The 14,822-nt window shown below is 38.7% G+C and overlaps 1 protein-coding gene across 1 annotated transcript; it reads right to left on the reverse strand.

The window, feature by feature from the left end:
* Nucleotides 1–2,677: 2,677 nt before the first annotated feature.
* Nucleotides 2,678–6,293, reverse strand: LOC104453219 (probable carboxylesterase 2). The gene is made up of 2 exons (XM_010067743.3): nt 5,788–6,293; nt 2,678–3,417 (listed from the first exon to the last, which is right to left on the reverse strand). Exons 1-2 carry the CDS (start codon nt 6,243–6,245, stop codon nt 2,850–2,852), a joined length of 1,026 nt encoding a protein of 341 aa, XP_010066045.2. The 5' UTR covers nt 6,246–6,293; the 3' UTR covers nt 2,678–2,849.
* Between the last annotated feature and the right edge of the window lie 8,529 nt (nt 6,294–14,822).

Below are 14,822 nucleotides of genomic sequence, written 5' to 3' on the forward strand. Positions count from 1 at the left end.
CATTTGGCATGTAGGAATAGTTATTTAAACATAGATTACGTAACTACGGATAATTACTTTAAAAAAAAAAAAAGCTATTTCAAACATAGTGATAAAGATGACTTAGATCATAACTAACGGTACAACATTAAAACATGGGCGCGTAGAGTAGAAAACTCAAGAACCTGTGGATCCCCACTAAAGCAAGCTCATCTTAGAGAAGAAAGGCGGTACAAAGCGCCATTACATTATGAAAAGAATTACTATAATGAAAAATCTCAAATTAATATATTTGTGATAAATTTATCCTAAACTTATTTTTACATCACCGAAAACTCGTGACATACATGCCCTTCATTAATTTCTGTAAAATTTTGTCGTAAAACTATTAAGTTGGATAACATGTAACAATAACTCAATTAACATGGCCAGTTCACGTGGAAATCCTTATTAGTTTGAGGTAAACTCATCACAAATATATCAATTTTGAGTAGCTTAGGATAAATTTATCATAATGTATTTGCTTGAAAATTTTAATGATCCAAAAATTAATTTAAAGTAAATTTGTTATATGCGTATTAATTTAGGATTTTTCATAGCATTAATCTTTATTAAAATCTTAGGGAAATGGACCTCAAATCCAACAAAAAGGAGACATGAATTTTGTCAAAAGGTGTTGTGAACGACTAACCTTGTGTCACGGGTCAGTTGATTACAAACAATCAAACACCCGTACAGCCTAAGGATTTTACTCCCAAGTCAGCCTTACACACACGCACGAACACAAGGGTATGAGTAAAGTGGGCGAGTGTATTTGCTATGAACGACCTAAACACAATGAGGGGGAGGGACCCCTATTTATACAAGTTCAAGTCTTATCTCATTAGTTGATCTTCCCTCCGATCCAATCTTCCCTTTGATCCAACGGTTGTGTTTGAACATGTATCATCATTACAAGTCTATACATTAGGCCACTCAATGGCTTTAGACCTTGGGAAAGCCCAAAGCGTGTGTTAGAAGTAAGGGCAGGGCTAGCAGGGCTGCTTGACATGAAGTAGGTGAATGGTCATGAGCTTTTGTCCATATTGTGCATGGGCCGATTGGGCATTGATCAAGGATCGTTTATGGATTAGTCGTGGACTACTTGTGGGCTACCCTTCGTGCGTGACACGACCCCATTAGTCAATCTTGGATTATGCTTCGTTTGTGGGCCATGTCACTAAACTCTCTTCTATCCTCCCCTCCCCCACCCCCGGAAAAAAAAAAACGGACGTTCCATTGCGTGTGAGAGACTAGTGAAGGTGAGTCAACTTCCACAATCATAGTCTTTGACAGATTTCATTACTTGGTCAACGACTTAGTAATTGGTCAACATCACTAGCATCTCCAGCGACTTCTTCGATTACGCTGCATAAACCTATGCTACACAAGCATTAGCACAAGTTCACAGGCGAATTCTCTCACGTAAAGTGATTAGATCCATGGGCCACTAATCAACTACAACGAAATAAATTTTGGGAACTGTGTAGAAATGATCAATTATGAGTTTCATTGGGATGAGTTGAAATTGGGGGTGTGCAACCAAACCGAGTATACTTGGTTCCTGGACCAGCCCACTCAGAAAACAAGGTCGGGAATTGGTTCCCATGGAAACTGATTCGGGAGCCGGTTCCCAAATTTGGAACCGGTTCAAATCGGTCCAGGAGCAGGTTCCGAGTGATTACCCACCTGAAAACCGGTTTCCGGACTGATTTTGGAATCGGTTCACGGACCGGTTTTGGAAGTAGAGGTCCAAAACCCTTTTTTTTTCTTTCGATTCCTATTCTTACTCCTGCAATCAAACGATATTTTTCCTTTTGGCTCTCTCAAATATGCACGGCACTCCTTCTTTGTCATTCCTCTTCCTCACTTGCTTCCCTCCCTCCCTGGCTCCCTCTCGCACTGCCTGATGGACGGATGATGTTTGCTGCCGCCAAATTCTTGTGTGTCACATGGATTGGCTCACCTAATTTCTCTTTTGTAGGAAGAGTTATGATTACATAAATGAGTAGCTTCATATAGTAGTTGTGGGAATAAGACTAATATTAGACTCATGTTTGTTGCTAATTCTTTGCCTTATGATTTTATTTATTATAATTAACCCTATAGATCTTTAATTTTTCATTTAATCAAAAAGTTCATGTATTTATTTATTTTAAGTGCTTAATGTTTCAATACAAATTATGAGGATTACATTATTTTCTTGCGTATTAATATAAAATTCAAAGTCATATAGGATATCAGGAGATTGTAAAACAGGTTCTAGTGAAAACAGGGTCGACCCTAGAATCGGATTGGAAAAATAGGGTGGGTCGGGTACAAGGTCCTATTTAAACAAGGTCGGGTATAGGGTCCAATACAAACAGGGTCAGATATAGGATCCATAGAAGGGGAATTGGTTATAATAGGGTTGGGTATAGGATCCAGGTCTAGACCCTACCCACCTTGGACCCAATCACCCCTAGTTGAAACGACCGCAAAAAGAGAGAGAACACAATGTCCTTTTGTTTCTTTCGTTGACTCCGTCTCTTGATAAAAATAAATCAAATTTATCGCTATTTATCAATTGCCTAATCAATTGCACTACTTTTGACTTTGAATATAAATTTTAAGGATGCTCATATTTGTGCTAGAACAAGCAAAAAAAACATAGGGGCAATATGAAAATCACCTCTCTCAAATTATATTAACATGTATTTTGATATTTCCATTATTAAGCAGACTTGACAAGAAGAAATGTTTTTTTTTTAAATAAAAAAAAACGCATAAAAACAGGCTTCAATTATTCATGTGGAAAGTCAGTCACCGATACTTAAAAGGCTATTTTCCTCTTAATCCTTGGTGATGAAATCAACCATCTTCTTGATTAGTTGCTCAGCCCTCTCGTTCTTGCTAAATGCATGAAAGCAATGTCCCTCATCCTTGGCCTCCTCAAGCTCCACTTTCCCCTCCCACTCGCTTCCGCACAGCGTCTCATAGTACTTCACTCCCGTATTCCTCAGCGAATCCTTCTCCGCCACGCACACCAGCACCTTCTCGCACGCCATCTTTGGCAGGTCCGGGTCGACCGCTGGGTTCAGCCTTGGGTCGTCGTCGAGCCTGGAGCTCGTCGGGCACATGAACTTGTACATCTCGTCCATCTCTGTGCCGCCAAAGAATGGGTGGACTATCAACACGCCCTTGATCCTGACCCCCGTCAATCCGGCCGCACCTGCTTGGACCGCCACGTATTGGCTTATGTTGGCTCCGGCACTCTCCCCCTGTATGAAGACCTGCCCGAGATCCGCATACCGGTTCAGCCATGGTTCTGGGCCGGATCCGTCGGAGTGACCTGCGATCCACTTTAGGGCTTCGAACGAGTCCTCGTAAGCAATGGGCAGTGGGTATTCTGGGGCCAACCTTCAATTACCGGAAGTAATTATAAATTGTGTTTAAACACGGTTATAACTATACATATCATATTCCTATGATTAGAATATCACCCGGTAAAATTCAACGAAGGTTAGTAAGCTTTAATTAAATTTGCGATACAAGTTATTGGATTTTGATCTGAATTACCCAATATACCACATTCCCTTTTATATATATTACGATTGATACATTTTGTCAGGATCGCAACCAATATTTCAACAAAATGCTAATGTTGTGGACACATGACAATGACATTGCATCTAAAATTGGCCATGTTTCCGCAATGTCAGCACTAACAATGGAAAATGCACTCCCTAAAAATTAGCTAAATTCTGATCAAAGTGCATCCATCGAAAAAGTATGAAAACTTAGTAAATTTAGTGATTAGAATCAAAGTTTATCGAATTGATTGCAGAATTTACTATACCTTAATGACCACCCATGAAATTTACCCCACCATTTCCTGGGCCAATCCCGATTGATAATTACATCTTTCCCAGCACAAACTTTTACTTCTGCAAGCAGTCGTTAGAAGGTAGAAAAATAAAAAATTTCGAGGATTTGAGATGCGTTTTCACATAGACATTTGCATGTGTTGAATTTATAACAATGCCTATGAAAGTTACCTAAAACCAGCTTAGACTGATAAAAAATATCTACTTCAAAACTTCTAATGAATTTTAATCTTTATGTACGAGAATAAAGAATTAATATCACAAAAAAAAAACTCAAATTTCTACCTAATGATTTATTTAGTTCAAACTAATTTTCATCTAAAAAAAAGATACCAAATTGGTATCCTCATAAAACATTTACTTCAAATAAATTTTTGTCTCATAAAAATTTTAAACTGGTATTCCATGACAAATATATTCAAAATAATTTTTGTCTCATAAAAAACCCCAAACCTTGTACTCTCAATCCAAACCTACCTTACCTTTTAAATGCATACTTGTCAATATACGTGGATTTTTCACATCTAGTCTATCATTTCTCGCATTACATTTGTCTTACAGTTGTATGTCATGTGTGTCCACACATATGCAATTTAAACAGAATATTCAACAAATTGCTAATGGAAGATAAATTTATAACGGGGTACTGGTTTGGTTTTTTCTTTAGACGAAAATTAGCTTAAGACTAATGTGTCATGGGTACCAAGAATAGGAAAATACTAATTTAGATTATTTTGTGAGATGAAAATTAATTAGAAATACATCTATTATGGAGTATAAGTTTTAGATTTTACAAGACCAAAAAAAAAACCTATCTTAAACGTGCAACTTTTTTTTATTTTATTTTTCCACCCACTACTAAAATATGTTTTTTGTGCCCGCCCGCCTTACATCAAACCTTCTTCCGAAATTTTTAACTTGCTACAAATAATTAATTCCGACCTCTTCAGGTCTAAAGCAACTTCTTTAACATGCCGCGCCATCACGTCAAGATCCGAGCGACGAAACGAAAACTCTTTCCACACGAATCTATACATATAAACTAGTGTTAAATTAGTTGTATTTAATTTTGATCAAGGGACTTGTCGCTAGTAAGTTTGGGCTATTTTAAATTCTTATGTATGTTTAGAATTTATCACTTTATTGGAAGATCGATTGGCTCCTGCATTTTTTAAGTACGTTTGGCTTTATTTTAAAAAAAATGAAAAAATGTAGAAAATGCTACATGCTCGATATGAAATAGGTGCTTTTATTTTGCAGAAAATGAATGATTTGATAAATATTTTTCTAAAAATAATCATTTATATTATTTCAAATAATTAGTCAATAAATTTTTTTTTCATTATTGACAACATCTTATATCTAAATATTTTCGTAAATGAAAAAAAAAAATTTTTCATTAATTTATATTTTGTATGCAAAACAAGTTACCATATTTTTAAAAATATTTTCCAAATCATTCATTCTCTACGAAATAAAAACACCACAAAAGTAAAGCCACGAAAAAAAAAAGAAGACAAAATGAAGGTAAAAAGAACAAAATTTTAAACTTCTAATAAGCACAAAGTTGAGATTGTCGGTGAAAGTGAAAACTGCTAAGAGAATAGAGTAGAGGTAAATTTTGTTATTCAATCCACTGTTGGTGTAGAAAAATTTTGTACACGTCCACTGTTAGACGAGTGATGTGAATTTTTTCACATATCAACCATCGTATGGTAAATATATAACTTATTTTTTACACTGGCAGTAAACCCAATTAAAATTCAAAATTTTATTGTTTAATTCCCAATATAAACAAAAAAAAAAAATTTAAAAAAATCAAATAATAATTTGAGTGGGGGAGACTATCGATAAGACTAATATAGAAAGCATCACAGTTCACCAAGGACGCTGCCGGCGGTACCTGTAACCGACGGAAATAGCGACGACATGGGCCCGAGTCACCATCGTGGAGAGAATATCGTTCACGATCGTATCGAACGGCGACCCCGCGCAGAACCCGCCGCCGTGGTAGTGGACGAGGAGAGGCAGTTTCCTGTCCAGGCCATCGATCTTCGGGACGAAGATGCGGGCTGACACGCCGGTCTTGGGCGAGACCACGACGTCCTTGGACTCGACCCCTGTCGATGGATCGAGCCCTGCCGGGACGGGTTGGATGCGATCGAACAGCTTGTATCTCTCCACGCGTCCGTCCCTGTAGACTCTAAAGAGGGGACGGAAATCGTGAGCTACCTCCGAAGCGCCTGAGTTCATTTTTTTCGAGTTTGTGTGGGTTGCGAGAACGGTGTAAAACTGAGAGAGAGAGGGAGGGAGAGAGAGAGAGGGAGGGAGGGGATGATCAAGACAAGAGGAAGTTTTCATGCGGAGGAGCTCCAAAATGGTGCCGTTTCGATGTTTTTAAAAGGTGGACCAATTGTTGTAGCTAGTGATTCAAGTGGATGGATAGGGCCGGATTTGAGTGGAATATAAGATGAACTGACGTATTTCCTTAGAAACACGAAACGAGTCTTTTCTAATCGATATTGCCATTTGAATTCAACACTCAATTTTTGTCGATCCTTCAAATTCGGTCACCCATTATTTCTGCATTTTTCGCAAAGTCCTGTGATTTGCGGATATCAATTACTCATCTTGAAAGTATGGATCGTAAGTATTGCAACAAAAATCTAGTCAATCAAATGTCGGATGAGAAAGTAATCGCCGGGGTCAAATTCTGATGAAATCTTTGGATACTCGAAAAAGGTCTCAAAACACAAAACCATGCCTAAGAGTTAAGAAATCGAATAAAACTTTCTAGATTGAAATAGGTTTATCCTAAACAGATACATTTAATCGACATCGACCCATTTTTATTTTATTCAATTTGCAATCATAGCTCCCGGTGTAACAAAACGTAATTGACAAAAATCAAGTCCAAATAAGAAAATAAAAAAAAAATAAAAAAAGGTAGCAGATTGCGGATTGATGACCAACCTTCCATGAGAATCATGCCGACAGGACACCATCTTTTGTTGCATGCACACAATGCACGAAACATATCAGCAGACCCCACAAGAAACAGATCAAAGCGAGTAGTTTACGGGCATCAGGTAAAACATCTTTAGCAGAAACCTAAACATGGCCAAGAAACAGAAAAGACAATTTTTCAGACACGCTCATGACAATGAAGTTAGAGCAAAATGGACCCCAACGACACAAACTTTCACCGGGCGAAGAAACACAATCGAACCAAAACAAGCAAGACTCCAGCATATGGCCTCGCGGAACAGCAGAGAATACCAACCACCAAAGAAGAGAACCCCAAAGGAGGAAAAAAGAGAACTTTTAAATCCACCTTCAGGTGGTGCTCTGGATTCCGGCGCATTTGAGGACTGTTAGAGGAACTGACGAAAACGACGCTGTGGTCGTTGATGTTTTTGATATAGCTAGTATACGTACCTAGAGGGGGGTGAATAGGTATATAAATGATTTTTCTCAATAATTTCACAATAACAGACAGTTGATAGATTTGAGACAAACAATAATTAAAGTAGGACTGAGAGAAGGGAAGAGAAAATTGATCATGCGGTTTATAGTGGTTCGGCTTATTTCAAGCCTACGTCCACTCTTCTGCACTGACAGCCTATTGGCTGGATTCCACTATGAACAAAGAGATGTTACAGCGATGTTCTCCCTTGATTTCTTGGTGTAGATGATCTACCACACTCGCTCAAGGTATCACTAAGTATAGACACTCTTTGTGTATACAATTTCGCTCAAAATGTATCGACTAATAATCAAGGTGCTTCGAGACTGGAATTTCTCTATCTGTCATGCACTAAAGCAACTAGAATGTCTTCCTTTTATACTCATTTATGCCATTATACCCGTTGGCACTTACCAAAGGAATTCCTCCAATCTACCCGTTGGACGGAATCAATCAAGAAGATCATTCGAGCTATTAAAGGAACTCCGACGATAGCCCATCACTCCTGTTCGCCCATACAATCAGGATCTTGGTTTCCAAGAATAGAACATTCCAAGAATATTTCGTCGACCATCGGATCTTCAAACGATCTTGATTACGAATAAAAGAATCCGTTATTTTTATCTAGCCAAGAGATCTTCTCCAGAGGATAGGACTAAATCCTCAACCAAATACTTCGGCTCTGGATTGCCTTCATCACTGGATTAGAAAAAAACTGTCAATGAGAATAGTCTTGAGTCTTGAGTCTTGAGTGCTGAGTTTGGTGATCTGAAAGTCTTCAGACTCTAAACAGAAGGTCTATATTTATCCAGACTAGACTGATAGAAACGTTTTGTCAGCTTCAAAATATTCTGGAAAGATTTCTCCAACAGTTTTCCTCCTCCCGTTGTTTGCGTAAGCGGAGATTTCACTGGCGGAGAGCTTGACCTTGGAGACGAGTGTTGTAATTATTGCTGTAATTATAGGTTTTAATGGCTCAACATTATTCACTTGTAACCGTTATGTCTCCTCGGGTCATGCCCTAATTGTTGCAATTATGGGTCAATGACTCTTTCTGCAGTTTCTGAATTTAATATTGTTGTTATTAAGGGTTAATGGCTCAACTAATGTGAGCATAACTGACATGACTCTTGAGTTCATGTCCTTTCAATTTTCTATAACCGTTTCCCATGTCTATAAATAGGCATGCTCCTTAGTTCAAAAGTACAACAAAAAACTCCTCAAAGTACTCATTTAATTTTCTCTATAGTCGTTCTTTAAGTGTTCTAGTTTCGAGAATTATTCGAAAAAACCTGTTTGTATAGTGCTACTACAAACAGATTTGAGGTGTTGCATTTTAGAGGCATAGTTCATGAAACTGCTTGGCACTGTTGATGGTAACTAATCACCTTAAAGAGATTCGATTAACCATGCCTTACATCCTGTTATTTTATTATTGCTTTTTAGGGATTTTTTTTTATTACGACGAACAATGTTACTTTCTTTTTTCCTAATATGTGATTAATTTTTCCAATAATCTTAAGGCGCTTAGTTGGTGATTTTTACCGTTTGTTGGTTTATCAAAAAATTGTGATGGTTGATAATAATCAAGTACCCAATGATCTTCAAAATGTTTTTGGGGACGTTTTTATGGTCGTTTTGACTTGTGAGGTTCAAACCTCATCGCCTAGTGTTCCAGCAATAAATGCTGCTAGTTTTTTGGCCCAAAACCATTTATAGTGGTACTGGTACAAGTCGCTTGATTGATATCCCTAAGACTGTTTTCAAAATAGTATGGGCCAAATGGTGTATGGTTCAATTTCTAGAGGCATGGTTCAACAAGCTTTGCCTAATATGATGCTACCAACTCAAGTAACACCAAATGATAAATTGAAGAAATTCACCAATATGGGCTTTAAGCGGTGGCAACAAAAGATGTTTTTCTAACCGACCACCCTAAATCGATCAAGTACTTATCTTAGGTGTGCCCAATAATTAATCTTGATGAGCAAGATGTCACTATGTTTGGGGCATTGGAGGTTTGAAAGCACGGGACTTCCTATACTGAAACTATATTCTCAATCATTTAGTAAATTCCTTATCTAATATTTATTGTAACATTGAAACTGCTAAACAATTATAGGAGTACTTAGAAAAGAAATACAAAACTATGGATGTAGGCACCAAGAAATTCATGGTTGTCAAATTCTTGGACTTCAAGTAATGGATTCTAAATCTGTCATGAGTTAGGTTCGGTAATTACAAATAATTATGAAAGACATTTGCTAAGGGAATGTTATTTAGTGAATCATTCTAAGTTGCAGCTATTATTGAGAACCTACTTTCAGGCTGGTCAGATTTCAAAAAAAAAAAAAATTGAAAGCACAAATGGAAAGAGATAAGACTTGAAGATCTCATTCTGTACCTCATAATCGAGAGGACAATAAGAGGAATGTAAACCCTCTGATGGAACCAAAGGCCAACATTATTTTCCAATTTCCAGCAAGATAGGAAGATGAAGAAGTCTTTTTCAAGGAAAAGGCAAGCAAAAGGAACAGTCCAGAAACCAAGGGACATGCTTTATTTATAACAAGATTGGCCATCGAGCTAAGTATTGCAAGAAGCACACAAACAAAGGCAAAGGAAGTAGAGCAGCCAAGCAGTTGAGTCTGACAAAGCAAACAGGAGATGAGAGACTAATTGTTGTGGTAATGTCTAAGATATTCTTTGCATGGAATAACACTGACTGGTGGTTAGACACGAGTGCCTACTCGTTCTCTCGGATACGGAACTCTCTTCATGGGTATGGAGTCATTGGCCCTTATTCCCTAATCATTAAGTGTTTATTGCTTCACTAGAATGATGATCTCACCTTGTCTTTGACCATGCAAAGCCCTCGGGCATTGTGATGGATCATGCTTGGTAGATGTCGTAAAGGAATGCTACCTGGTTGATCCTACTGGTAGTCATATGCTTGTCTCAAAGATTAAGCCATACATTTGTAAGTATGAACTGATTCAGACTATAAAACTGCAAATAGCTCATTAAATCAGTTATAATTTGTTTGATCATATTTGCTACTCGGATAATCGTAGTAATTCTAAAGCTAATACATGCAACAAACCCTCACTTTTGTGAGGGATGCATTTATTAGATAAAAGGTCGATGCGGGCTTTGCCCATTGTTCTGATGATTCATGATAACTTGACGGATCGCATGGCCATCGTGCCAACCCTCACTTTTGTGAGGGATGCATTTATTAGATAAAAGGTTGATGCGGGCTTTGCCCATTGTTCTAATGATTCATGATAACTTGACGGATCGCATGGCCATCGTGCCAATGATGCATCATTTAAATTTCTGCCCTATCAAATTTCGATGGTAGGATAGTGGCCTATTATGAAGGTGATGGGTGATGGAGAATTAGGGTTTGATTCCGGAGAGGGAGCCTGAGAAATAGCTACGACATCCAAGGAAGGTAGCAGGCGCGCAAATTACCCAATCCTGACACAGGGAGGTAATGATAATAAATAACAATACCAGGCTCATTGAGTTTGGTAATTGAAATGATTATGATATAAATCCCTTAACGAGGATCCATTGGAGGGCAAGTTTGGTGCCAGCAGCCGCGGTAATTCCAACTCCAATAGTGTATATTTAAGTTGTTGTAGTTAAAAAGCTCATAGTTGGACTTTGGGTTAGGTTGACCGGCTTACCTCACGATGTGCACCGATTAGCTCCTCCCTTCTATCGACGATATGCTCAGCTGAACTGGCTGAGTTGTGCCTCCAATGTTGTTACTTTGAAGAAATTAGAGTGCTCAAAGCAAGCCTACGCTCTATATATATTAGTATGGGATAACATCATAGGATTCTAGTCCTATTGTGTTGGCCTTCGAGATCAGAGTAATGATTAACAAAGATAGTCGAGAGCATTTGTATTTCATAGTCATTGGTGAAATTCTTGATTCTTGCATTTATGAAAGACGAACAACTACAAAAACATACCACCGGCCGCGGTGGCTCCGCTGGATAAGGCCCTGCTGATCCTCAGCCTAGAGGTGAAGGGTTCAAAACCCAAGGGAGGCGCTAGGTGTATTAAGTGTGACTCAAGGGTGGTGGGTCCTCCTGCTTAAGTGTCACCTGGGGGTTTACGGCGCGGCTGTCGGTTGCAAGCCGATTCCTCCAGCACAAAAAAAAAAAAAACTACAAAAACATACCACTGCCCTCGGCGGCGCAGCTTGGCTCGAGCTCTCTCCCCTTCACGAAGGGGAGAGAAGTTCGAATCCCAAAGGCATCGTTAGAGATTCTTATTGTGGTGGTGGGTCCTGCAATTCCTCCACCAGAGTTTGCTCGTCAGTTGTCGATTTACGAGGTTCCCTGGGTTACCAAAAAAGAAACAACTACAAAAACATTTGCCAATGATGTTTTCATTAATTAAGAACGAAAGTTGGGAGCTCAAAGATGATAAGATACCGTCTTAGTCTCAATCATAAATTATGCCGACTAGGGATCGGCGGATGTTGCTTTTAGGACTTTGCCGGCACCTTATGAGAAATCAAAGTTTTTGGGTTCCAAGGGAAGTATGGTTGCAAGGCTGAAACTTAAAGGAATTGATGAAAGGGCATCACTAGGAGTGGAGCTTATGACTTAATTTGAATCAACATAAGGAAACTTACCAGGTCCAAACATAATAAGGATTAACAGACTGATGGCTCTTTCTTAATTCTATGGGTGGTGGTGCATGGCCATTCTTAGTTGGTGGAGTGATCTGTCTGGTTAATTTCGACCATGAACAAGACCTTAGCCTGCTAACTAGCTATATGGATGTACATCACCACGGCCATGCATCGGATTAATCATAGTGTGGAAAAACAAATGTTATCTTATGAGAAGACTGAGGAAGAAGAGAAGCTTTATATGGCTAACTTTACATCAGCAAATATTATCGAGAGAGGAAATGTGATCTTGAAATTCACCTTTGGCAAAGAAATCACCTTGCTAATTTGCTACATGTACCGGAGATCTGAAAGGAATCTAATTTCTAGCCCCATACTTATCAAGAAATGTTTCAAAATTATATTTGAATTGGACAAGTTTGTACTTTCCAAAGGGGCGATATTTGTGTGGAAATGGTACTTGTGTAATGACATATTTAAAGCCAATATGATTGTCATTGATGTTAATTCGAAATCCTTGTAGCCAAAGACTATTAATAAAGATAAGTCTTCAGATTATACTGTTGCATTTCTTTATCTATGGCATGGTAGATTAGGACATGTAAATTATGGTAAAGTGAAGAAAATAGCAAACATGGAGCTAATTCCAAGGTTTGAGTTGGATGCCCATTACAAGTGTGAGACTTGTTGTAACATCCCGATTTTCGACCTATTAGAAATGATTGTGAATATGGTGTGCCAGTGGCAAGGATAGGTTGTGGATCGTTCCAAGAATCAGCCATCTATCAATCATGGATTGATCAAGGGAATGGTTGTGGACCAATCTATTAACCACGTTAATGGGCCTAAGCAGTCCAGTCGATGGACGATTACCCGACCATAAGGGTTGGCTGAGGAATGGTCACATCCACCATGGATTAATCGAAGATCGTGGATCGATCCCAAACAATCATGTTCCAATTGTGAGTGATTTCGTTTGGTCATGTACTGGCTATGGATGATCATGATTTGACTTGATATGATCGTCGTCAGGTACAAATCTAAACGATCTCAAATGGCCACATAACAATCAAGGTCGGCCTAGATGAGGTCTAAGGCTAGTCCACGATCCAATTCATTCTATAACAACCCCAACTCCACTTTTAGGGTTATGAGCGGTAAGGGTTATAATTTTTTCGCGACATCCTAGGTGTGTCGCCGACCTGTACTTGTTTGTTTATTTTAATCTTTGAGTTATGCACATGCGGAAGTGATAAATCAACACCCAATCACCATAGTATCGACAACATCAACAGGTAGAAGGAAAAACACACGTGCAACCATATATTTACATATACATAGCATACTATATATGATTACATGTCTTTTCTTTTGATATTTACAAGCCCATCTACTTGGGCTAAGTTTCACATTATAAGAACAAACAATCCCTTCCAAAAAGTACATCAATTTCAGGTAACCTTATCTCCTTTAACAAGATCCTAAACAAAATGGTACCCCTACAATGACCGGCTATCTAGTAGTCCTTTACGGCGCCGTCGGGTGGAGCGTCATCATCTGGCCCTGGTGGTCCATCAAAACCGCGAAGTGGACCAACAAAATCCCCATCAAAACACTTGTACCAAGCTCGATACTTGTGGGGAATGAGTTCATCTAGTCCTTCATCCACCTAAACGATCGTAGTGACGATCCGATTGTATTTATCTATACTAGCAAAGTAGAGCAACGTCTTCAAAACAGTCATCTCTATGGGGACACCAATCCTCACGGGCAGTGCAGCGCTGCCATCCTACAAGTCTGAAAAGAGACAACCGGTGAGTATAACTTAGTAAGTAAAACCAACTAAAATCCGGGTAGAATGATGCATTGCCTTTCAACAAGCACATAACTTATCTAAAACACTTGTTGATGGTAGATCAATAGAAAGATGAAAATCATGCTTTTGGTAAAAACATGAGAGATCCTCAAATAGTTAAATGCAAGCACACACCAAGGATCCATTCCATAATGAGAGGAACACATGCACATGAGATTTATTTATTAATAGCCGAAATTCATAAACTCTTTTGGAATCCATTGGGCATCTGAAATCCATCGGGCAACATCCCCTAATCCAATGGTGATGGCTATCCTTTGACAATGAGTTTGTCGGGCAACGTCCCCCTAATCCAAGGTGATGGCTATCCTCCAACAATGAGTTCTTTGGGCATCCAAACTTAATTGGGCAGCATTGCCGAATCCAATGGTCAACGGCTAGAATTTAGTCTCTCGTGTGTCCATGCATCAAGCATCATAATTCGGTTCTTATCTTCATCTTTAGTTTAGGGCCTGAGGGCGTGCCATGCATAAGTGTGTGGAATGCTTTACTAGTTCCAAGTCGTTGAACATGCCAAGCACAAGTTAAGGTTCATGGCATAGTCGAATCCTCTCAATACATTGATTTAGTACCAAACTTGGCTCAAGAACGATATGCCTCAATATCGCACTGAGACCATGAGAGGGACCAATCCATCATGGTCTCATGTTCGTCCAAGGCTGACCAAACCCTTATTGAAAACTTAGGATGTGGACATACACTTACAAAAATAGTTTATAAAACAACATCGAGCATTCTTTAAAACTCATTTCAAAACTTAGGATCAAAGTAAAACAAAGGTATAGTAGATCAAGCACAAGAACCGAGTCACCTCAACAATCCAAGCCAAGGTACAAAAATCAAGCATAAGAATTAGGCTACTTCGAATTCAAAAGCCAAAGGCTAAACCAAGGTCCAACATCATTCCAATACCAACTCAAGTAAGTATAAATAAAACCT

This window comes from Eucalyptus grandis, chromosome 7 (assembly GCF_016545825.1).
Source record: "Eucalyptus grandis isolate ANBG69807.140 chromosome 7, ASM1654582v1, whole genome shotgun sequence".
In the NCBI taxonomy this organism is placed as follows: domain Eukaryota; kingdom Viridiplantae; phylum Streptophyta; class Magnoliopsida; order Myrtales; family Myrtaceae; genus Eucalyptus; species Eucalyptus grandis.